A 24,220-nucleotide genomic window follows, 5' to 3' on the forward strand; every position below is an offset into this window, starting at 1 on the left:
TGGTCGAAGTAGAGAGGATATAAAATGTAGACTAGCAATGGCAAGGAAAGCGTTTCTGAAGAAGAGAAATTTGTTAACATCGAGTATTGATTTAAGTGTCAGGAAGTCGTTTCTGAGAGTGTTTGTATGGAGTAAGGCCATGTATGGAAGTGAAACATAGACGATAAATAGTTTGGACAAGAAGAGAATTGAAGCTTTCGAAATGTGGTGCTACAGAAGAATGTTGAAGACTAGATGGGTAGATAACATAACTAATGAGGAAGTATTGAATAGAATTGGGGAGAAGAGGAGTTTGTGGCACAACTTGACTAGAAGAAGGGATCAGTTGGTAGGACATGCTCTGAGGCATCAAGGGATCACCAATTTAGTGCTGGAGGGCAGCTTGGAGGGTAAAAATCGTAGAGGGAGACCAAGAGATGAATACACAAAGCAGATTCAGAAGGATGTAGGCTGCAATAGGTATTGGGAGATGATGAAGCTTGCACAGGATAGAGTAGCATGGAGAGCTGCATCAAACCAGTCTCAGGACTGAAGACCACAACAACAACAACAACAACAACAACAACACCTGTACTGTATTATCTCATGTCTGGTTATTTATTAAGGCATAATGCCATACATGCTAGAAGATGAAAACATGAACTTGAAATGCAGCAAACAGTTGAATCTAGCCAATAGTGTGGAATTAAAAACTTCTTTTCAAATAAATTGACTGCCTCAGCAGAAAAGATTAGTGAAAGTCAAATTTCTTTAACAAACCGACAAAGATAACTTCATTGTTCTGCAAGGTGATTAACGCTTGACTGTCAAAAAGGTGGAAACAAAATAAAATCTGAAACTAATTACGTATTTTAGCCTTCCGTAATTTTGTGAATGTATTTTAATTCACTCGATAGCTCCCGGCCACAAAAATCCGTTTTGTTTTCATTTGAAGTGAGAGCAATAAACAAAGATTTAACAGCAAAATCACTTAACGTAAACACAGATCACGTGGAGACTACCACCTCCCACTACAACTCAGACTGCTCTGTAAATCAGGTCCGGATCTAGGATATTTCCAAACCGGGGCGATATTAAGATAGTGGCGCTCCCCCCTCCCCTGAGCATTTGAGGTAGGACACCAAAAATTTAAAAACCGACTTTTCAAAAATATCTTCATTTTGTAGCACACATCTTTCTGAACAGTCTGATACAAAAAACATATATATTCGAGGGAACATAAGATATGTTATTTGGCCCTAAGTGTGGCAAAGTGCAGTGCCACGCCTCTACACACAGCATTCTTCCATGGCACGTCTCTTGTATTTCGCTCTGTGGAATTCAAACCTATAATATATTGTAATGGAATGGGTGCCATCAAACTATATTCACGCCAGTGGAAATAAAAATATCCTGTGGTGCCTCTCCTGCTCCCAGTTGGCCGGTTTGACATCCTGCTCCTATTTATTGACACCCTGCTCCTCTTTAAAAAAATCTCGAAATTAATACTGGTTGGGATTATTTGCAACCGGCAGAACAAGAACTCTTCAGAAAATTTGCAGTCTTTACTGCCTATTAGCTAATAACTTGCTGATTTGTGTGACATAAAATTAAATATAGGATACACAAAATGAATAAAGACAAGAGACAAGCAAGACAGTACATGTTTCTTCAATCGTTATGTCCTAGCTTCTTTTCTCTCTAATCTTGACACAGCTTTACATGGCGTACTTTCCTTTCTGGGAAAGAATCTACTGCCTCATCAAAGTTCGTCAACGTTTTGCTACATGAAAAAACGAAATGTCGTTGTCTAATACTAGAAAAGCTGTTAATACAAATTGTAACCAAGACTGGTGTGGTTTCTCGATCTGATTACATGTATTTTGCCACTGCTATATAAAATGAAATAGGCCTGCCCAATATTGCAGTAGTTGTTACACACTTCACATAAATGAGACTGTTTTGGCACAAATGGTCATTTTCATAACACAACAGAATATAATTCAAGAAGTACCAATATCAAAGGCCCATTAGGCCTACTACAAGCAAAAAGTTTTATGTTAGGAAATAATTTCACATTTCATTCATACTCTCTAGCTTCTGAAGCATGAGACTGTAAAGTAGTAGTACTAAATTTTTAAATAAATTTCGAATCGACATATTCTCCCGTAATTTGTGTGAGTCCCCGTTTCTTCTCCTTCCTCGTTCTAACAAACAATCTTATCACTAATTCTGTAACTATTCCTCCCAGTGTCAAAACTTATTATCTGGTTAATTTCGTCACCAGTTTAGTTAACCGGTTGGGCGTTATTACGTGTTCGAACAAGGCGTTTTCCACACTACTCCCAGAATAGAACTTTAGCGGCTGCTAGCTGGGGACTGCATAACTGGCCCTTCGCAGTGTAGTGTAGCAGTCTGGCCAAAAATTTTCTGTCAAAATTTCATTTTTTTTTTTTTGGACACACGGAGGAGACAATACGCAATCTTTGTTGCCTGTTATTCCTGTTAGTCGTTTTTTTCCACTTTGGTAGTCTGAATCTATGGAATTCGCTAGTAGTTATAACAATGCTGACCATTTGCAAACCCAGTCAACCACATAAACAGTGACTGGCATTCATCCATTCGGCTTTATTCTGCTCAGCTCGTATAGACCCATCCCCATTTGTCTGCAGGAAAGTTTATTTCTGAATGCGACAGGGATTCCCCTGGCAGAGACATCACGTACACTATGCATGCATTCAAAAATCAACTTACGATTCTTTCAGATATCGACTTAGAATTTGTTCAAGAATGTTCAAAAACCAACAGGGATGCGTTCAAAATCATATGAGAAATCGATAGACCAATGTGCGGTGGGTGCTAGGGGCTTTGTGAAACAAGGTCTTTTTCCTCAATAATATGAATTTGCCCCACCCCCCCCTCCCCCCTCCCCCTGAAACTATTGCCCGGGGCAGATAACCCGGTTTGCCCCCGCCGCCTAGTTCCGGGCCTGTTGCACATACGTGAATCTGGCAGCTTAGGCGCACCAGTAAAATTTTTCCGGATAGCATCTGGCTGCTTGCTGCTATTGCTTATACAACTAACTGCCACACTTCTGTTGCGAGAAGCAGGAGAAGGTACTACTCAAGACTCAACTGCACATGCGGATAAGCTCACTCGCAACCGCTCAAACGAATCTAATGTAAAGTTGTGACCTAACACCCATCGGACGCAATTTGTTGTTATGAAACACTGCATAGTCTTCCTAAAGGCTATGACACATTTTTCCGTCGGCAGATGCTTGTAACAGCACTGTGTTTTGTTGTATATAGTGAATTTCCTTTGCAACTTCAATTTTATTTTAATATTTTTTTTTTTTTTTTCCTTTCGTTCGTTTCTTATTGGTGCAGTATTATTCTGCAGTAGAGAGATACAGCAATATTCTTTGTTAGAGTATTGGTTCTTACCAGTCAAAGTTACAAAAATTTAACTGAAAACTGAAACAATGAAAAATTCCCGGAATTCTAAAAAATTCCCGGAATTCTAAAAAATTCTCGGGTTTTTCCAGGTTTTCTCCCGGATGAAAAAATTCCCGGGTTTTTTCCGGATCTCCTGGTTGTCCCGGGTCGTATAAACCCTGAATATACAAAGGGGTTTCATGTGCATGATTTCAGTTGTCACTAAGGATACTTCTAAGCCTATTTTTAGGTCAGTTTTTGGTGACTGGTGATCTAGCTCTAACTTCTTCCATGTCTAGAGCTAAAAGAGCTAGATCATCTGCAAACCTCAGGCAATATGTTCTTTCCAAGGCTTTTGCTCCAATTTTGATTGAGATGGGTTTTCTTTATGCCAAATCTTTGTGATGTAATTCAAGCCTATACTAAAAAGCAGTGGGGATAATCCATCACCTTGTCTATGACCACTTTTTATTGTGAAAGCTTTCGAAATTTCTTCCCTGCATTTTAGCTTGGAATTTGTTTCATTATTTTTTATTTTTCTGGTATGAAGATTGTATGATTTGAGGACTTATAAAAGTGTGGGTCTATTGACACTACTAGATGCTTTGTTGAAATATATGAATTAAACAAAGAGCTGTTTATGTACTTTTAATGTTCCATTTTTAGTTTCGGGCCAGAGAATTTGGTATAGACGGCTTATGCATGGATGAAATCCATCTTGGTATTCCACAAGTTTTGGTTCCAGAACGTTTTTGATCTTGTTGTAAATTTAAATAAATAATGCATTATTCTGTGCTTCAGTGTTCTGGTATTTCTCTGTGAAGAACATTTTGACCAGATGTTGGTAGAGATTTCCGATTGCACATTTTCCTGTGGTTTTTGAGATGTCTCCATATATTAGGTCTTCACAACATGTTTTGTATTTTTCAGTTCTCTGATATTGAGTTCCACTTCATAAATGGTTGGAGGATCAGAGATAATGAAAATTATTCTGACCATATCATACTTCAAATGTTTCCAGTGTGACCTATAATTCAAAATTTCATTGAATTTTTCTGCAAGAAACTCTGCATTTTGGACTAACTTCCCTGATTTATCTCAGAGTGTTAATTCTGGGGGCTCATATTTTTTAAGACATCTGGTAAAAGTTTTGCAATAACTACACAATACGCAACAATAAAAATTATGAACACTGTTTGATGGTCCAGTCGGGGAGTAATATACTGTGAGAGGGGGGAAAAAAAGCAACAGCTATCCAGAGGAAAGAAACAACTGGAGAAAAGATAAGTAGAAAACCACCTGTAAGCAAAAATATAATGCAGTTAATGCACTCTGTAAAAAGTGAAGAATGTTTAAGGAGGTTGACAAACCAAGCAGCGCAAGCAGAAAAGAAAAAGAAATAGGGAAAGGTGGAGACAGTAGCAGCAAACAAAACATGTATTCCATAACAAAAGCCTAATTTGTGCAGTGTGGCTAAGAAAGGGGTTATGGCCTCTTCAAAGGAACAACACTTTAAGTTATTAGAAAAATCCACAAAAAGCTCTGAGTAGGTAGATACACACCTCTAAACTGAAAGAGGGTTAACTTTTCAATGGATGGAAGTGTCAAGTCTAAAACATGTTACTGACTACGAGAAGCTGTTGACATAATTTTATCCTTTGGAAGATGGAAACAGACACTGCAACAGAAGTTTTGTAGCTGTTACAGTTATAACAAATTGCTTAAAGAACAAATCTTTTAGACTCTTTGCAAGAGAGCGTTTTCAAATATTTGATTTTAAAGAGATCTAATGAAAAGAAGAAATTTTGTTCTTCTCCACATTTTTGTTTAATAGGGCTATCTCCAAAATCATGAAATACCATTGTCATTAAATTAACAATATTATTAGAAGGACAGTTGCTACTCACCATATAGCAGAGATGCTGAGTCGCAGATAAGCACAACAAAGAGACTCTCACAATTATAGCTTTCGGCCATTAATGCCTTCATCACACACACACACACACACACACACACACACACACACACACACACACACACAAATACTATTGCAAACACAACTCACACACATGACTGCAGTCTCAGGCAACTGAAACCAGTGTGGTTTATTATTAACGAAGGCCTTAATGGCCAAAAGCTGTAATTGTGAGAGTCTTTTCGTTGTGCCTATCTGCGACTCAGCTTCTCCGCTATATGGTGAGCAGCAACTTCCCTTCTCATAATACTGTTACATCCCATCCTCGATTTTCCATTGCCGTTAAATTAATAATGCTATACTTGCTGTTAAGGTTGTACATAAATTACAAAATAACCAAATTTGGTCTATTCAACCATCATCAGATCTGTGGTCATCACAAAAAGTGATCTGTTACAACAGAACCTTTCATGACTTTTCGCATTGGGATCTGCTACTTTATTTGAACCATTTTCAAAACAGTTTTTCTTATTATTTTGATTCTGATGATCACAAAAAGACCTACTTGTTCTATGCTTTTTTGTCTGTCAGCACACTCAGTCAGTAATTACTGTTGTTATTCATTTTTGGACAGTGAATACTTCTACTGTTCCACTATAATGGGTCACTTTGTAATGACTGCAGATCTGGAGATAGTTGAATAGACCAAAGTTGGTTATCTGATAACTGACAGGCTACTACAGTGACAAACTGTTAGTAAACATTAAACATTCTTTATCTCAAGACAATTATAACATTCCCCCTCTTTTGTGAAGTTTACGTATACAGAACATTGAACAGAATATCACAGCAAACTAGGGGCATAAAAAGCTAGGACAGAGGTGAAAAGAAAAAAGAAAAGGGGTTGAGGAAAATTAAATTTGTCATTTCCTTTTCACATATTCTTATGTAAGTTGCATGGCCTGCTACTGTTCATTAATATTCTGTAGGAGACTTTCTACTGACAGCAGTGAATGTATGGTTCTCCAGTTAATACCCGGCAATACACAGTAAGCCACAACTATTGTTTAACACACTGTGGATGGCACCTAAGTAGGATTCAGGTAGCAGCGGTTAAGAAGATGGACATCACTGTCATCTACCTTGTGCTGTGGGTAACAATTCACAGCTGACACTCAGTTTTGTGTCCTCTATTGGGAATTGTCTTAAATTTACAAGGCATGATGTCTGCATTTTGCTGCTATGTAGTTACCAGAATGTGAACTGTGTGTAAGTCTCAACAGCACCCTTTTTCTTTTCTTTTGACTATGCATTGTGTCCCATGTTGTTTTCAAAAGCTACAGGTATTTGAGTATTTGCTGACCCACTGATCATGCACAGTCACAGCTTTGAGATGGTGAAAGTCACTGATAACAATGTTTCAGTGGCCTGGAAGGTGCACTCAGTGATTCTGGTTCAGAAAGAAGAAGAGATAATTCTGGAACTGATCCAGATTTTTATTCAGTCAAATGCTGAGGTAAGTATTAAAGAAAAGAAGTAATATGTAGTGTTAGCAAGAATGTGACAGCTAAAAGAATGTCTGTAAAGCTATTCTAGTAGTACAGTATACCGTAATCTGATTGTAGGTCATGAAAATAATGATGCAGAATATTTTGAGCCATCAATTTCAGCACTGTTATGTGCAGTTGATAATCCTGCTCCTCCACATCCATGTTTCCCTTTTCGGGAAACTGGCAGTGTGTCAGCATCTCTTTACTATATTTCCACACTCACAAATTGTTTTTCTATTGTTCATGCCAGGGAAAATAATAAAAACAATAAAAAGTGAAAGTAATGGTAATCCTGTGTCAATAATAGCAAAACAAAGAAGACAATTACAAGATGAAAGAAAACAGTGTTTGAGGAAAGTGGACTAGGACAAAAATTGAGGATATGCACTCTTTTCCCACAGTAATAATTCATGTGGCTTGTGAAGAAGCAAAAAGACAGTGACTATTGGTTAAAAGCACCACTATTGCTTAACATCTTTCCTGCAGCGATTATGATTTGTGATAGGTTTTGTTTAACTTGCACCTCAAACACAATGACAAATACATTCCTCGTAACCAACCTAAACAGGACCCTTTTTCCAAAATTTGTCCTTTTTTTGATCACCTTAATTGTCCCACATGAACATTTGACCACTGTTGAAGACGTGTGAGATGAAAAGCATGCTAGCTAGATACATGGGAATAAAATTGTTTGTTGTTTACCAGGTGTACAACTATGAAATGTGGATTTCAGACAAGCAGATGTCGCAGCAATGCAGTTTGTGTTACAAAGATTCGACACTCCACCATTTTGTTGTTTCACCAACAGGTGTCAGATGCGCACAAGGGATAAATTGGAAAAGTGTGTGCAGAGTGTTGTGGTTAATACGTCACAATTTATACCAAACAAAGAGCATTTGCAGACAGCATTAATTTTTTGTTTTCATTTGAAGAAAACTGTTGCTGAATCACACCGATTACTTTGAGAAGCTTATGGTGAACGTGCCCCATCACAAAATACCTGTGAATGATGGTTCTGACATTTCAGATATGGTGACTTTAATGTTGCAATCAGAAACATGGAAAACTGCCAAAAATATACGAAGATGTGGAGATGGAAGTATTGCTGAACAAAGATGACTTGCAAACACAAAAACAACGCGCCGAGCAATTGAGCCTCAGTCAAAAAGATGTTTCCAATTGGCTACAAGAGAGGGAAAAGATTCCAGAGACTGGTAGATGGGTGCCACTCGAGTTGAATGACAGGCCAATGGAAAAGCACAAAAACACATGTAAAATTGCTCGCTCGGCAAAAAATGAAGTCCATTTTGCATCATATAGTTACAGGAGATCAGAAATGGATTTATTTTGAGAATCCCAAGTACAAAAATTCATGAGTAGACCCAGGCACACCATCCACATCGACCGCAAGACCAAATCACTTTGGCAGAAAGATAATGCTCTATGTCTGGTAGAACCGCAGGGGCATGGACTATTATGCACTGTTAGAACCAGGGGAAATGGTTAATACTAAATGCTACCAATAACAACTGACCAATTTGAACCGTTCACTGCTTGAAAAATGGCCACACTACCAAAAGAGGCAACACAAAGTAATTTTTCTTCAAATAATTCAAAACCGGTTTGTAGCACACTGTAAGCACTCAACTGGGAAGTTCTACCCCATGTGGCTTACTCATGAGACTTGGCTCCTTCTGATTAGAACTTGTTTGCATCGTTGGGTCATGCACTCGCCGAGCAGCATTTTGTTTCGTACGAAGATATGAAAAAATGGCTCAAAGAATGGTTCACAGTAAAAGGCGCAAATTTTTACAGGTGGGGTGTTTACAAATTGCCCAAAAGATGAGAAAAATTTTTATCAAACAATAGAGCATACTTAGAATAAAGCACTGTTTGTCATTCTTTTGAATTTAACATGTTTTTAATACAAAAAGATCCACATTTCATACTTGTTCACCTGGTATGATACTTTGACTGGCTATGTCATTGGGATACAGGAGTAAACAGTGAAAGGGGCATGGGAGCCAGACATTGTAACGCTTGTACTGGAGAACTCTTTTTGCAGATGTATACAATTTACATGGATCACTATTAACATCACCTATTGTATATGATTACTTATGGGTGTGCAAGGTAAAGGCAGTAGGCACTTGCATGACTAACAGAAAGGACCTTCCTCAAAGTATAGTTGTAAAATGGAGAATTCAAGAAAGAGTAAAATGATATCTGCAAAAAAGAGAAATTCTGCTCCATCCAGAATAGAAGGACACAAGGGGCATTCTGATCCTCTCAACATGCCACACTGCAATGGAGGTAACTGTGCATTTGTAAGGAGACCGAATGACTAAAACAAAACCATATATTAATATTGATTACAACATTCTCAAAGTAGAAATGGACCCAAGTTATTGCTTACTCTACTTTCAACAGAAAACGACTCAAATAATTCAAAAAATTATTCTTTAATTTATTTGAATGAGCATCATTAATGCATTTGTAGTTTATAAGGAAACACTAGAGGAAAACATGTATTCTCTTCAGATTTGTAGAGTTAGGCGAGCACAAGGCATCCAACATATAGTAATTGATTCTTCTCAAGATCTTGGATGAAGCAGACACAGTGGCAGATATATTGCCAGAAAGATCACCTAACAAGAAAAAAACTGCATTTTTGACACATGTCTCCAGGGTGTGTGCCAATATAAGTAAGAACTAAATAGGAAAGTATGTCGAAAAGTAACATTTTGGTAGTGCCCAAACTGTTATATTTCAAAACAAACAACAAATGGAAAAATTGTGGTCAATACCTTCTACCTTCTTCCTAAAATTCACAAACCCAGTTATCCCGGCCGCCCCATTGTAGCTGGTTACCAAGCCCCCACAGAACGTATCTCTGCCTAAGTAGATCAACACCTTCAACCCATTACATGCAGTCTCCCATCCTTCATCAAAGACACCAACCACTTTATCGAACACCTGGAATCCTTACCCAATCTGTTACCCCCAGAAACCATCCTTGTAACCATTGATGGCACTTCCTTATACACAAATATTCCGCACGTCCAGGGCCTCGCTGCGATGGAGCACTTCCTTTCACACAGATCACCTGCCACCCTACCTAAAACCTCTTTCCTCATTACCTTAGCCAGCTTCATCCTGAATCACAACTTCTTCACTTTTGAAGGCCAGACATACCAACAATTAAAGGGAACAGCCATGGGTACCAGGATGGCCCCCTCGTACGCCAACCTATTCATGGGTCGCTTAGAGGAAGCCTTCTTGGTTACCCAGGCCTGCCAAACCAAAGTTTGGTACAGATTTATTGATGACATCTTCATGATCTGGACTCACAGTGAAGAAATACTCCAGAATTTCCTCTCCAACCTCAACTTCTTTGGTTCCATCAGATTCACCTGGTCCTACTCCAAATCCCATGCCACTTTCCTTGAACTTGACCTCCATCTGTCCAATGGCCAGCTTCACACGTCCGTCCACATCAAACCCACCAACAAGCAACAGTACCTCCATTATGACAGCTGCCACCCATTCCACATCAAACGGTCCCTTCCCTACAGCCTAGGTCTTCATGGCAAACGAATCTGCTCCAGTCCAGAATCCCTGAACCATTACACCAACAACCTGACAACAGCTTTCGCATCCCGGAACTACCCTCCCGACCTGGTACAGAAGCAAATAACCAGAGCCACTTCCTCATCCTCTCAAACCCAGAACCTCCCACAGAAGAACCACGAAAGTGCCCCACTTGTGACAGGATACTTTCCGGGACTGGATCAGACTCTGAATGTGGCTCTCCAGCAGGGATACAACTTCCTCAAATCCTGCCCTGAAATGAGATCCATCCTTCATGAAATCCTCCCCACTCCACCAAAAGTGTCTTTCCGCCGTCCACCTAACCTTCGTAACCTCTTAGTTCATCCCTATGAAATCCCCAAACTACCTTCCCTACCCTCTGGCTCCTACCCTTGTAAACGCCCCCAGTGTAAAACCTGTCCCATGCACCCTCCCACCACCACCTACTCCAGTCCTGTAACCTGGAAGGTGTACACAATCAGAGGCAGAGCCACGTGTGAAAGCACCTACGTGATTTACCAACTGACCTGCCTACGCTGTGAAGCTTTCTATGTGGGAATGACCAGCAACAAACTGTCCATTCGCATGAATGGACACAGGAAGACAGTGTTTGTTGGTAATGAGGATCACCCTGTGGCTAAACATGCCTTGGTGCACGGCCAGCACATCTTGGCACAGTGTTACACCGTTTGGGTTATTTGGATACTTCCCACTAACACCAACCTGTCAGAACTCCGGAGATGGGAACTTACCCTTCAGTATATCCTCTCTTCTCATTATCCGCCAGGCCGCAACCTCCGCTAATTTCAAGTTGCTGCTGCTCATACCTCACCTGTCTTTCAACAACATCTTTGCCTCTGTACTTCTGCCTCGACTGACATCTCTGCCGAAACTCTTTGCCTTTACAAATGTCTGCTTGTGTCTGTGTATGTGCGGTTGGATATGGGTGCGTGTGCGAGTGTATACCTGTCCTTTTTTCCCCCTAAGGTAAGTCTTTCCGCTCCCGGGATTGGAATGACTCCTTACCCTCTCCCTTAAAACCCACATCCTTTCATCTTTCCCTCTCCTCCCCTCTTTCCTGACGAAGCAACCGTTAGTTGCGAAAGCTTGAATTTTGTGTGTATGTTTCAAGCTTTCGCAACCCACGGTTGCTTCGTCAGGAAAGAGGGAACGAGAGGGAAAGATGAAAGGATGTGGGTTTTAAGGGAGAGGGTAAGGAGTCATTCAAATCCTGGGAGCGGAAAGACTTACCTTAGAGGGAAAAAAGGACAGGTATACACTAGCACGCACACACATATCCATCCCCACATATACAGACACAAGCAGACATATTTAAAGGCAAAGAGTTTGGGCAGAGATGTCAGTCGAGGCGAAAGTGCAGAGGCAAAGATGTTGTTGAATGACAGGTGAGGTATGAGTGGCGGCAGCTTGAAATTAGCGGAGATTGAGGCCTGGTGGATAATGGGAAGAGAGGATATATTGCAGGGCAAGTGCCCATCTCCAGAGTTCGGATAGGGTGGTGTTAGTGGGAAGTATCCAGAGAACCCGGACGGTGTAACACTGTGCCAAGATGTGCTGGCCGTGCACCAAGGAATGTTTAGCCACAGGGTGATCCTCGTTACCAACAAACACTGTCTGCCTGTGTCCATTCATGCAAATGGACAGTTTGTTGCTGGTCATTCCCACATAGAATGCATCACAGTGTAGGCAGGTCAGTTGGTAAATCACGTGGGTGCTTTCTCATGTGGCTCTGCCTTTGATTGTGTACACCTTCCAGGTTACAGGACTGGAGTAGGTGGTGGTGGGAGGGTGCATGGGACAGGTTTTACACCGGGGGCGGTTACAAGGGTAGGAGCCATAGGGTAGAGAAGGTGGTTTGGGGATTTCATAGGGATGAACCAAGAGGTTACGAAGGTTAGTTGGACGGTGGAAAGACACTCTTGGTGGAGTGGGGAGGATTTCATGAAGGATGGATCTCATTTCGTTGCAGGATTTGAGGAAGTCGTATCCCTGCTGGAGAGCCACATTCAGAGTCTGATCCATTCAGAGTCTGATCCAGTCCCGTGAAGTATCCTGTCACAAGTCGGGCACTTTTGGAGTTCTTCTGTGAGAGGTTCTGGGTTTGAGGGGATGAGGAAGTGGCTCTGGTTATTTGCTTCTGTACCTGCCCCGAAGCAGCCGTTGGTTGCGAAAGCTTGAATTTTGTGTGTATGTTTGTGTGTCTATCGACCTGCTAGTGCTTTCGTTTGGTAAGTCACATCATCTTTGTTTACACACACACACACACACACACACACACACACACACACACACACACAGAGAGAGAGAGAGAGAGGCAAGTCCTTGTTTAACACTGTTACTAAACATCTCCAAAAGCGCTCAACAAATTTTCTTCAAATTTTTGTACAATATTCTAAAAAATGTTTGGATGGACATAGGCTGCATATCCTTTAGTAAATGTGGTACAGAAATATCTGTTCACTATAAACACGAAACCAGTTGTAAGCAAAAAAATTTAAAAAGTTCATAAATTTTTTAATATATGTAGATATATCGATATTACTATATAAAGACAAGGTTTTGTCTAAAGTTGTTACCAAAAATCTCAAAATGTTCCTGACCAATTTATTTCAAATTTTTACACTATACTTTACTAAGCCTTCAGATGGATGGAGGCCACATATTTTTTTAAAAAAAATATGTGATCTATAAGGAGGATATATATATATATATATATATATATATATATATATATATATATATATATAAAAAACAGGAAAACACTGTAGGCAATAATCTCAAAGTTCATGATCAATATAATTCACTTTTTGCACAGTAGTTTAATAAACATTCAGACGGACCACCCCCTCAACCAGTCTTCAATACACAACGTTTTTATCACCAACACCAGAAACAAAGATAGAAGAGATTATAAATAAATTATAAATAAAGAAGAAAAATCATCAACATGAAAAGACATGATCACTTGCTTCCTTCTCCACCGTTGCAGCAAATTTACTAGTAAGCCACTGTCTCATGTAATAGATGCTTCATTTTCAGATTCAGTATTCCCAAGAAAACTTAAAATACCAAAAGTCATACCCACACACAAAAAGAAACCTAAAGAAGATCCTAGCAACTACCATCCAGTGGCAGTGCTGTCTGCATTCAGCAAAATATCTGAATGTGCAATGGTTTCCAGACTAAAATCACTTCTTAGAAAAAATAACATTCCTTCTTTTGACCCAAGAAAATAAAACCACTGTTGATGCAACATATTAATTTCTTGATGCTACTCTACAGCTTGTTGACAAAAAATGCCCAGCTATGGGCCAAAGTTAGATTCTTATGGGATATGGCAGGCTCAGCAGCTATGTCGAAGACCAAGCACAGTACATGCTCATAAATAAAGTTAATCAGTCAGGAACCTCAATTGGGTGCATTCAACTACACAAGTCACAAAACAAGGTGTGCCACAGGGCTCTGTTATTCCTACTTTATGTAAATGACCTCCCTTCCATCATACCCACTAGCAAGGCATTTCTCTTAGCTGATGATACTAATATCCTTATATCAAATACAGATGAATCTGTATCATCAGTTAATAGAAATAAAACCCAACTAGACTCATGGCTTGCATCAAATAAACCGCTCCTAAATGCAAAAAAGACAGAATTCCTAACCTTCCACACCATTCAGAACAGAAATCCCCAGGTTCCAACAGTGACACAAATCGGCAGCAATGTAGAATTTTTCAATGAAACAAAATTCTTTGGGATTGACATCACTGATACATTCACATAGAAAAGCCACATTGACATGATTACTTCCAGGCTAAGCAAAGTTTGTTTTATGATCCACTCAGTGGGGGACAAGCTAAATGCTGGCACACTGACATGCATGTAATATGCACTTTTCCATTCAGTACACTCTGGCATTATTATTAATGCATATATAATACATCTTCAGTGAGATGTCCACTATAAGAAACAGCACTATATCTGTATATGTCTCATATCATTTGTTTCACTTGTCCCATGTCATGATGCACACTTCTGTACATTGAATTACTGAGTGGATCAATAACTATACAAATACAGATAAAGATTTAGCAAGGAAAAAGAAAGACCACATTGATCTTGTCAAAAGCTAAGAAGTGATTCTTCTTGGTGTTGTTGTCTCTGGGCCACCCTGAGACAGTCGTAGGGTGTCCATGAGTGACTCAGTACTTATCCACACATCTTGATTACATGATTATGCACAACTCCAAGCTGCACTTATGCAAGCCTCGCTACCAGAGTGGTTGCACAACCCAGAGCTCTGCCTGATGTGAGTGATGAACATCAAAATGCAACTAACTGTGAGTATATTTAAGTATATAAGTATTTTAAGTTTACTGAACCTGGAGTATATTTAATTTTGTATGAACATTTAGCTTTTAAAAAAGTCTATTGCTAATGGATTACACACAACTTGACCAAAGTTCAATAATAGACTTGTGTCAATTTGTATAACGAAATACTCAAAAAATGACAGAGGAAGTGCAACATCCGTAAGAGACAAAGAGATAAACTTTGATACATTTGCATGAGCTGGAAATTAAGCAGGAGTCAGCCCTTTGGGTATTCAAAGATCAACCAAAGCCAGTAAAAGTGGTTCGTAACCAATTTGCAGAAAATGATTGTTGGTTTTCTTGATTGCATTGGACCTAACCAAAGAACAGTTACATATGACTGGCGAGAAACTATTTGTTTGTGTCAAACTATTTATAAAATCAGGAAAACAATCAAAAACATTGCATCATTCTCCTTCATGACAATTCAAAGAGATTATCTGATAGAGAAAAAACATCAAATTAATGTCTCATTCCCATTATTCATCTGATCTGCTGCCAAAGGACTACCTTTTGTTCTCTATGCCAAACACAAGATTTATGAACAGTTTCTTTTTTTTTTTTTTTTGTGGTTTTAGGGCGCACAACTTCAATGGTCATTAGCGCCCTGACTACTCTAAGAATGCACCGCGAGGCACAAGTTGACCACAACAACTAAAAGGGAAAACACGATAAAAGACAGACTGACAGGCATAGGATTAAAAAACAGCATCATCAAATGTCCTTAGCGAGGTGTGTCAAATTGATAAAACGAAGAACACGAGCAGCTGCTCGTGGGTCATCCGCTAAAATGGCATCGAAAGTATTTGGCAGGTTAAGATCGAGGCGCAGTGCGTTAAGATCTGGACAGGACATTAAAATGTGTCTAACCGTCAGCAAGTGCCCACATGGGCAGAACGGCGCCGGCGCAGCCGTCAGCAGATGGCGATGGCTGAACCGGCAGTGTCCAATTCTTAACCGGGCTAAAACGACCTCCTCCCGCCGAGAAGGGCGTGAGGAGGACGTCCAAGCCACGGGAAGAGGTTTTAAGGCTCGAAGCTTGTTGTCGGTAAGTGCAGCCCAATCGGCATGCCACAGAGTTAAGATGCGCCGACAAATCACCCTGCTAAAATCGGACGAAGGGACGCAACAAGAAGCTGTTCGAGGCTGGAGGACCGCAGCCTTGGCCGCGGCATCTGCAGCTTCGTTCCCAGGGATACCGACATGGCCCGGAACCCACATAAAGCTAACTGGAGAACCGACGTCCACCAGCTGCTGAAGAGAGCGTTGGATCCGGTGTACGAAAGGGTGAACCGGGTACGGATCACTGAGGCTCTGGATGGCGCTCAGGGAATCTGAGCAGATGACATAAGCAGAATGTCGGTGGCGGCAGATGTAAAGAACAGCCTGGTAGAGGGCAAAGAGCTCAGCTGTGAAGACCGAACAATGGCCATGGAGCCGGTATTTGAAACTTTGTGCCTCGACAATAAAGGAACACCCGACCCCGTCATTGGTCTTAGAGCCATCTGTATAAATGAAAGTCATGTCGATGAACTTCGAACGAAGTTCCAAAAAACGGGAGTGGTAGACCGAACCGGGGGTGACCTCTTTTGGGAGCGAGCTGAGGTCAAGGTGAACGCGGACCTGAGCCTGGAGCCAAGGTGGCGTGCGGCTCTCGCCCACTCGAAAGGTTGCAGGGAGGGAAAAAGTAAGGTGTTGAAGGAGGCGACGAAAGCGAACTCCAGGGGGTAGCAGGGCAGAGACATACAACCCGTATTGATGGTCAAGAGAGTCGTCAAAAAAGGAACGATAAGACGGATGGTCGGGCATTGACAGTAGCCGACAGGCATACCGACAAAGCAGTATATCGCGCCGGTAGGTGAGTGGCAATTCGCCAGCGTCAGCATGAAGACTCTCTACGGGACTGGTATAAAATGCTCCGATCGCAAGTCGTAAACCCCGATGTTGTATGGAGTTGAGGCGGCGTAAGATGGATGGCCGTGCAGAGGAGTATACGAAGCTCCCATAATCCAGCTTGGAGCGGACGATCGACCGATATAGACGAAGTAGGACGGTTCGATCCGCTCCCCACGACAGACCACTGAGAACACGGAGGACATTTAAAGAACGGGTACAACGGGCGGCCAAATATGACACATGTGGAGACCAGCTAAGTTTCCTGTCAAATGTAAGGCCTAAAAATTTGGTTGTCTCCACGATTGGGAGAGCAACGGGACCGAGTCGTAAGGACGGTGGGAGAAACTCTTTGTATCGCCAGAAGTTAATACAGACCGTCTTCTCGGCAGAAAACGGAAGCCATTGGCGACACTCCAGGAGTAAAGACGGTCAAGAGAACGCTGAAGACAGCGCTCCAGGACACGTGTACACTGCGCGCTGCAATAGATGGTAAAATCGTCCACGAAAAGGGAGCCTGATACATCAGCTGGGAGGCAATCCATTATTGGATTGATCGCGATGGTGAAGAGAGCGACGCTCAAAACTGAGCCCTGTGGCACCCCATTCTCCTGGCGAAAGGTGTCGGACAGGACAGAACCCACACGTACCCTGAACTGTCGATCCATTAAAAAGGAACGAATAAAAAGAGGGAGGCGACCGCGAAGGCCCCATGTATGCATGGTGCGGAGAATGCCCGCCTTCCAACAGGTGTCGTAAGCCTTCTCCAAATCAAAGAACACAGCCGCGGTCGGGCGCTTCCGCAAGAAGTTATTCGTAATGAAGGTCGACAAGGTAACCAGATGGTCAACAGCAGAGCGGCGCCTACGAAATCCACATTGTACATTGGTAAGTAGGCGTCGAGACTCGAGCAGCCAAACCAATCGAGAGTTAACCATTCGCTCCATCACTTTACAGACACAGCTGGTAAGCGAGATAGGTCGATAACTGGAAGGCAAGTGCTTGTCCTTCCCCGGCTTAGGAATCGGGACAACAATAGACTCGCGCCAGCATGCGGGAACATGTCCCTCAATCCAGATGCGATTGTATGTACGAAGAAGAAAACCTTTACCCGCAGGAGAAAGGTTCTTCAGCATCTGAATATGAATAGAATCTGGCCCTGGAGCAGAGGACCATGATCGGCCAAGTGCGTTTTCGAGTTCCCGCATGGTGAATGGGGCATTATAACTTTCACAATTCGAGGAGCGGAAGTTAGGTGGCCTAGCCTCCTCTGCCTGTTTGCGGGGGAGGAAGGCAGGGTGGTAATGAGCGGAGCTCGAAACCTCTGCGAAAAAGCGGCCGAAGGCATTGGAGACAGCCTCAGGGGCCACAAGGACATCATTCGCGACCTTCAAGCCAGAAACTGGTGAGTGGACCTTAGTGCCAGATAGCCGGCGCAGGCTACCCCAGACAACAGAAGAAGGAGTAAAACTGTTGAAGGTGCTTGTGAAAGCAGCCCAGCTGGCTTTCTTGCTTTCTTTGATAATACGACGACACTGAGCACGTAATCGTTTATAATTGATACAATTCGCCACTGTAGGGTGGCGTTTAAAAGTGCGTAAAGCACGTCGACGAGCACGTAAAGCGTCTCTACATGCTGCGGTCCACCAGGGGACCGGTACGCGACGTGGAGAAGAAGGAGGGTGAGGGATGGAATATTCAGCAGCAGCGAGAATGACTTCCGTGAGGTGTGCGACCTGACGATCGCAGCTTGTAAAGGTTTGATCCTGAAAGGTCGCCCTGGAAGAGAAGAGCCCCCAGTCTGCCTTGGAGATGGTCCAATTAGAGAAGCACGGAGAGGGGGTATGCTGCAGGAGATGGATAACACACGGGAAGTGGTCGCTCGAATATGTATCAGAAAGTGCATACCACTCAAACCAGCGTGCAAGTTGGGGAGTACATATAGAGAGGTCTAAATGGGAATAGGTGTGAGATGTGTCCGAAAGAAAACTAGGGGCGCCAGTATTGAGGCAGACAAGATCGAGCTGGTTGAAAAGGTCTGCTAACAAGGAGCCCCTCGGGCAGGATGCTGGAGAGCCCCAAAGGGGATGGTGGGCATTGAAGTCTCCAGTTAACAAAAATGGTGCAGGTAGCTGAGCAATAAGTTGCATCACGTCTGCCCTGGTAACGGCAGACGACGATGGAGTGTAAACGGTACAAAAGGAAAACGTAAAAGTGGGGAGAGTAATGCGGATGGCAACTGCCTGCAGGCCGGTGTGCAACGTGATGGGATCGTAGTAAATATCATCCCGGACCAGCAACATAACCCCTCCATGAGCTGGGATACCTACCACAGGGGGTAGGTCAAAACGCACAGAGGTGTAGTGTACCAAGGCAATTTGATCGCATGGGCGTAGCTTCGTTTCCTGGAGGGCTACGACAAGCGGACGGTGCAAGCGGAGCAGCAACTTCAAGTCCTCTCGGTTGGAGCGAACGCTGCGAATATTCCAGTGAATAAGTGCCATCGTAAGAAAAGAAAGATGAGAGAAGTGGTCACCTCGAAGGCCGCTTAGGGCCTGGCTTCGAGCGAGCACTGCCGCCGCTATCAGTAGGCGGACAGTCATCGTCCATTGGGTCTATAGGGTCATCGGCCATCTCGGGAGGATGGCCGGGAGGGGGAGCTTCCTCCGCCAGTGAACGGCCAGATGTACGGTGACCAGCGGTGCGGCCAGGCGAAACGGATGACGGCCTGGGGCGGCAGCCGCTGGGTGGCGCAAGAGAAGAAATGCGCCGTGGCGGGGAAGGAGAACTGTGCTTCCTATGCGCCTTTTTGGAAGGACGTGTAGTGGAAGTACCGGTCGAAGGCTGGGAGGTCGAGGTACGGAGGAAGTCTGCACGGGATGGTTCCTTCTTGAAGGCCCGTGCATCTGACTTCGGTGTCTTCGTCTTAGCAGAAGCTGAGGAAGGTGCTCGTGTCTGTGGGGTGATGGGAGGAAGAGGAGACGTCGACCGCGCGATCTTAGCACTGGCCGAACGGACGACCGTGGTGCTGAAGGTCAGATCGCATGTCTGGGTTGCTACCTCCCGGGTAGTCCGAGGAGAGGCGAGGACAGTACTGTATTTCCCCGCTGGGAGCAGCGTGGGCTTCCTACTAGCCAATAGCTTGTGAGCAGCCGAGGTGGACACTTTCTCTTTGACCCGAATTTCCTGGATACAGCGTTCTTCCTTATAGACAGGACAGTCGTGGGAGGATGCGGCATGGTCACCCTGACAGTTCACACAACGAGGAGACGGAGGTGGACAGTCACCCTCATGGGCATCCCTGCCACAGGTGACACATTTAGCCGCATTGGAACAAGACTGTCGAGTGTGATTGAAACGCTGACACTGGTAGCAGCGCGTAGGTGTCGGGATATAGGGGCGAACAGAAATAACCTCGTAGCCCGCCTTGATGCGCGATGGCAGCTTAACACTATCGAAGGTCAAGAAAATTGTCCGGGTCAGTACAAGGTCATTGTTGACCTTTTTCATGACCCTATGGACAGCCGTCACGCCCTGCTCAGCGAGGAATGATTGAAGCTCCTCGTCAGTCAATCCGTCGAGGGAGCCAGTATAGACCACACCACGAGACGAATTCAAAGTTCAGTGAGCCTCCACCCGAACAGGGAACGTGTACAGGAGGGTGGCCCGAAGCAGTTTTTGTGCCTGAAAGGCACTCTCAGTTTCTAGTAATAAGGTGCCGTTACGCAACCTGGTACAGGATTTGACAGATCCGGCTATGGCATCTACGCCCTTCTGAATAACGAAAGGGTTGACAGAGGAAAAATCCTTTCCGTCCTCAGATCGAGAAACTACGAGGAACTGTGGGGCAGGCGGTAGTACTTTTGTCACTGTTGGCTGGTCACGTTTCCGTTTTTGGGTCGAAGTCGAAAGAGATGGAGTAGAATCCATTGCGGAGGAATCCCCCATGATTGCCAGCGTCTCCGATGGCGCGCTCCTTCCTTGTGGGGACCCTCTCAGAGGGCACTCCCGCCTTAGGTGAATGTTTACACCTCAGGTCACACCTCCCGAGAAACAGACGGAGGGACCAATCGGCATGGTCAGAAGGTATCAGCTCAGGCAATCACCCCTCCCCGGGCCTGGCCTTTACCAGGGGGTACGCGCGTGCCTTACATGTCTACCCAGGGCGGGGACTTACGCGTTACCCCGTCACCGGCTACGCGTGCGAACGCATGGGTCGGCCTTCAAGCACGCACAGGGAGGAAGGAAGAAGAGGAAAAAGAAGAGAGAGAGGTAGAAAGAGGACAGACTGTCTCAAACGCCGAGGCGGAGACCAGAGAAGGCAAGGTTTAGAAGAAGGCAATGAGAAAGCAAGGGGAAGAAGGCAATGAGAATGCAAGGAGAAGAAGGCAATGAGAAGGCAAGGAGAAAAAGGCAATGAGAAGGCAAGGAGAAAAAGGCAATGAGAAGGCAAGGAGAAAAAGGCAATGAGAAGGCAAGGAGAAAAAGGCAATGAGAAGGCAAGGAGAAGGCAAGGGAAAGAGTAAGGAAGACAGTGAGGTGGAGAAGAGCAAAGAAAGGAACCAACAAAAGGAAGGAAGAAACGAGAAGTGAAAAAACCAAAAGGACCACGATGATAGGTCGTGGAACCGTCCGTCTCCGGACGCAGGCGCTAACTACCCCCGTGAGGGGGATGGACTCCTTTTAGTCGCCTCTTACGACAGGCAGGAATACCGCGGGCCTATTCTAATCCCCGGACCCGCAGGGGGGATTTATGAACAGTGATTTTCATCACCACAAGATGTGGCCAAATTCTTAAAAAATTACATTTTTGAGATAAAAACTTCAGAAGAGGAAAAATGTTTTCTGAAAAATTATGAATTATGTACTACAAGGAATTTTACGAAAGATGCTTTTCTTCCATAATTTTTCGTAAAAAGCTGGAAAGGTGACTCTTATATTTTCAAACGATGATATTTTAGTTTCATGAAAACAGTGACTGACAAAATTAACAGTACCAATGTAAATTCTATTAACAATTAACGTGCTGCTATTAAAATATTTTCACGTTGACAACTAAACCAGACAATATGAGGTCACTGGCACTGGACTTGTACATGTTTGTCTGTTCTGGTAAAGTGAACTGTGTGTTCTTACAGCATGTTACTCTCTTTCTTCTGTTTCTGCTTTGCAAAGAAAGTCATATTTGCCACAAGCTAGTTATTTCAGTAGGTATAACACCTACCATACTTTTGAAAATCTTCAATAGCAAGCAGTACTGTGAGACACACACCTTTGAAGAATTCTTTGTTCTCAGCACCCTCTTGTTGTTCATAAATAACTAAGTTTGCACTGGCTTTGAAACCAATTTCTGGTGGTCTTCTGTCCTGAATCCTTTCAGCTGCTGATTTTGCTACCTACAAAGCAGACAAAGATGTAGCTAGTACAGTAATTTACAAAAAGACTAAAAATGAATTGGTTCTTTGGGTTCAACAAGAAAAATAAAGGAAGGAAACAGTTTGGAAGATAATAAAAGGAAGGAAACACAGCAACAAATCAACAAGACCACTAAGTGAGTGGAAGAAAGACAGGTACAGCAGGAACTCATATTTCTAACAAAGCAGACACTCACAAAACATGTGGATTTGGAATAAACTGCACTCGCTGAAATACACTTTTTGTACTTCCCTGTAATATCATCACAAAATACTTAAAACAGCAGCAGCTGTTATAAAGATAATAAAATTCAAGTGTAATAAGCTTGGAACTTTTTTTTATTGTTAATATTGTCACTTTTGAATGGCAGAGACAAACTAACACATTATTTCGGGACATGAAAACAAATAGCTGTACACTTAGCATACTACATCACCAGTCCATCACATCTGTGACTGACTGCAGTACTAGACTAAAGATCTGTCTGCTAACACAGGAGGTTTACTTAAATTCATTACACAAGAGCAACATACAATGAGAAACAGAGTAATCTGATCAACAGATGAAACTGAAATGAAATTTACATACTGCTGTTTCATTCTTGGGAGAGAGAGGAGGCAATCAAGAAACTGACAGTTTTGACAGATACATTAATAAGAAGCTGTTGACACTGAATGATCATTTAGTAAAAAATAGTAATTGCTGCTCACTGTTTTGGCACTGCCGCTGCTTAAAACAGCAGAGTAAATTTATCTACATGAATTTAATTCTGTATGTTTGTCAGCAGTGTAAAGAGAGACACACATACCTTTCTAGCATGAGTTGGAGATTTCTTGCCATACCAAACATGTATGGCACCAGTAGAGGTGTTCAGCAAAACAAAGCAGCCACGATTTCTCAACTGACGAATACTGCAAGTCACTTCCACTAGCACTGCCTCCTGTGCAAGTTCCCCTCGACATACAAATAGGCGCCAAGGGCCTAAAGAGGTAAGCACAAATGTAAGTACCATAATTGTGCCAGTCACACACTGTAACTGAAAGTAGCAAGCAATTTTATTTTCAAATAATTAGGTACTGCCAAATATATTTTCATTTAGAATGAGATTTTCACTCTGCAGTTGAGTATGCGCTGATATGAAACTTCCTGGCAGATTAAAACTGTGTGCCGGACCAAGACTCGAACTCGGGACCTTTACCTTTTGTGGGCTAGTGCTCTACTTGCCTGCGAAAGGCAAAGGTTCCAAGTTTGAGTCTCACAAGGGGAGGCCGCCAATTGTGAAATTCAGATTCAATTCATACTGAGCATGATAAAAGCTCATGGCCAGAGGTGTAATGTGGCAAAGCACCAAGATGCACTTCTCAGCCGTTGTCGAGAAAATCGACAGTTAAAATAAACCGTTCCTGTAAAATACTCTCAACGATTAATAATTATCGACAGCGTCGTGGCGCAGCGGTAAGCGCTCGGGTTCGTAATCCGAAGGTCGCCGGATCGAATCTCGCCCCATGCAATTTTTTTTTTTTGTTGTTATTCCAATGTGTCCACACACACACACACACACACACACACACACACACACACACACACACACACATTATATATATAAAAAATTCCCGGCAATCAGTTGCAACAATTATGCATATAATAAGTTGTTAACAGTCGTTTGTCGTGGAAAAACTGGCGACTTCGAACATCATTATGTTTTCCACAAACAAAGTTGTATTTCACAAATGTTATTAATTGTCTTCATAATGTTTACCACGTATAGTTAACGGAAGACATAGAAACGATATTCCGAAACAAATACGTATAGTGTAAGTCAAACGTTCGAATTAGAATAGAGACCCCATGAACACAAATTTGCTGTGGCAGGTATGAAATATAAGCTCCGTTACTCGCTCGTTACACTTTAAGGACAGATGTTGAATGGGCCGAAACGAGCCGCCACATAAAAGCGTAGTTGCCTGCTAATATTTGAATTACAAAAGACTAATAATAAAAAAAAAAGTTGCAAGGCGTGAGATTCGATCCAGCGACCTTCCGATTA

At 42.7% G+C, this 24,220-nt stretch overlaps 1 protein-coding gene across 1 annotated transcript in view; it reads right to left on the bottom strand.

Annotated features, from left to right (window-relative positions):
* The window catches only part of LOC126475002 (supervillin), a 579,202-nt gene that overhangs the window by 14,446 nt on the left and 540,536 nt on the right, over positions 1-24,220 (bottom strand). The window contains exons 24-25 of the mRNA XM_050102541.1: positions 22,982-23,154; positions 22,031-22,154 (exon numbers count right to left, since the gene is read on the bottom strand). Of these exons, the coding sequence (XP_049958498.1) occupies positions 22,031-22,154; positions 22,982-23,154 (297 nt within the window). The remainder of the gene's footprint in view (positions 1-22,030; positions 22,155-22,981; positions 23,155-24,220) is intronic.

The sequence above is a fragment of the Schistocerca serialis genome, chromosome 4 (assembly GCF_023864345.2).
Source record: "Schistocerca serialis cubense isolate TAMUIC-IGC-003099 chromosome 4, iqSchSeri2.2, whole genome shotgun sequence".
In the NCBI taxonomy this organism is placed as follows: Eukaryota; Metazoa; Arthropoda; class Insecta; order Orthoptera; family Acrididae; genus Schistocerca; species Schistocerca serialis.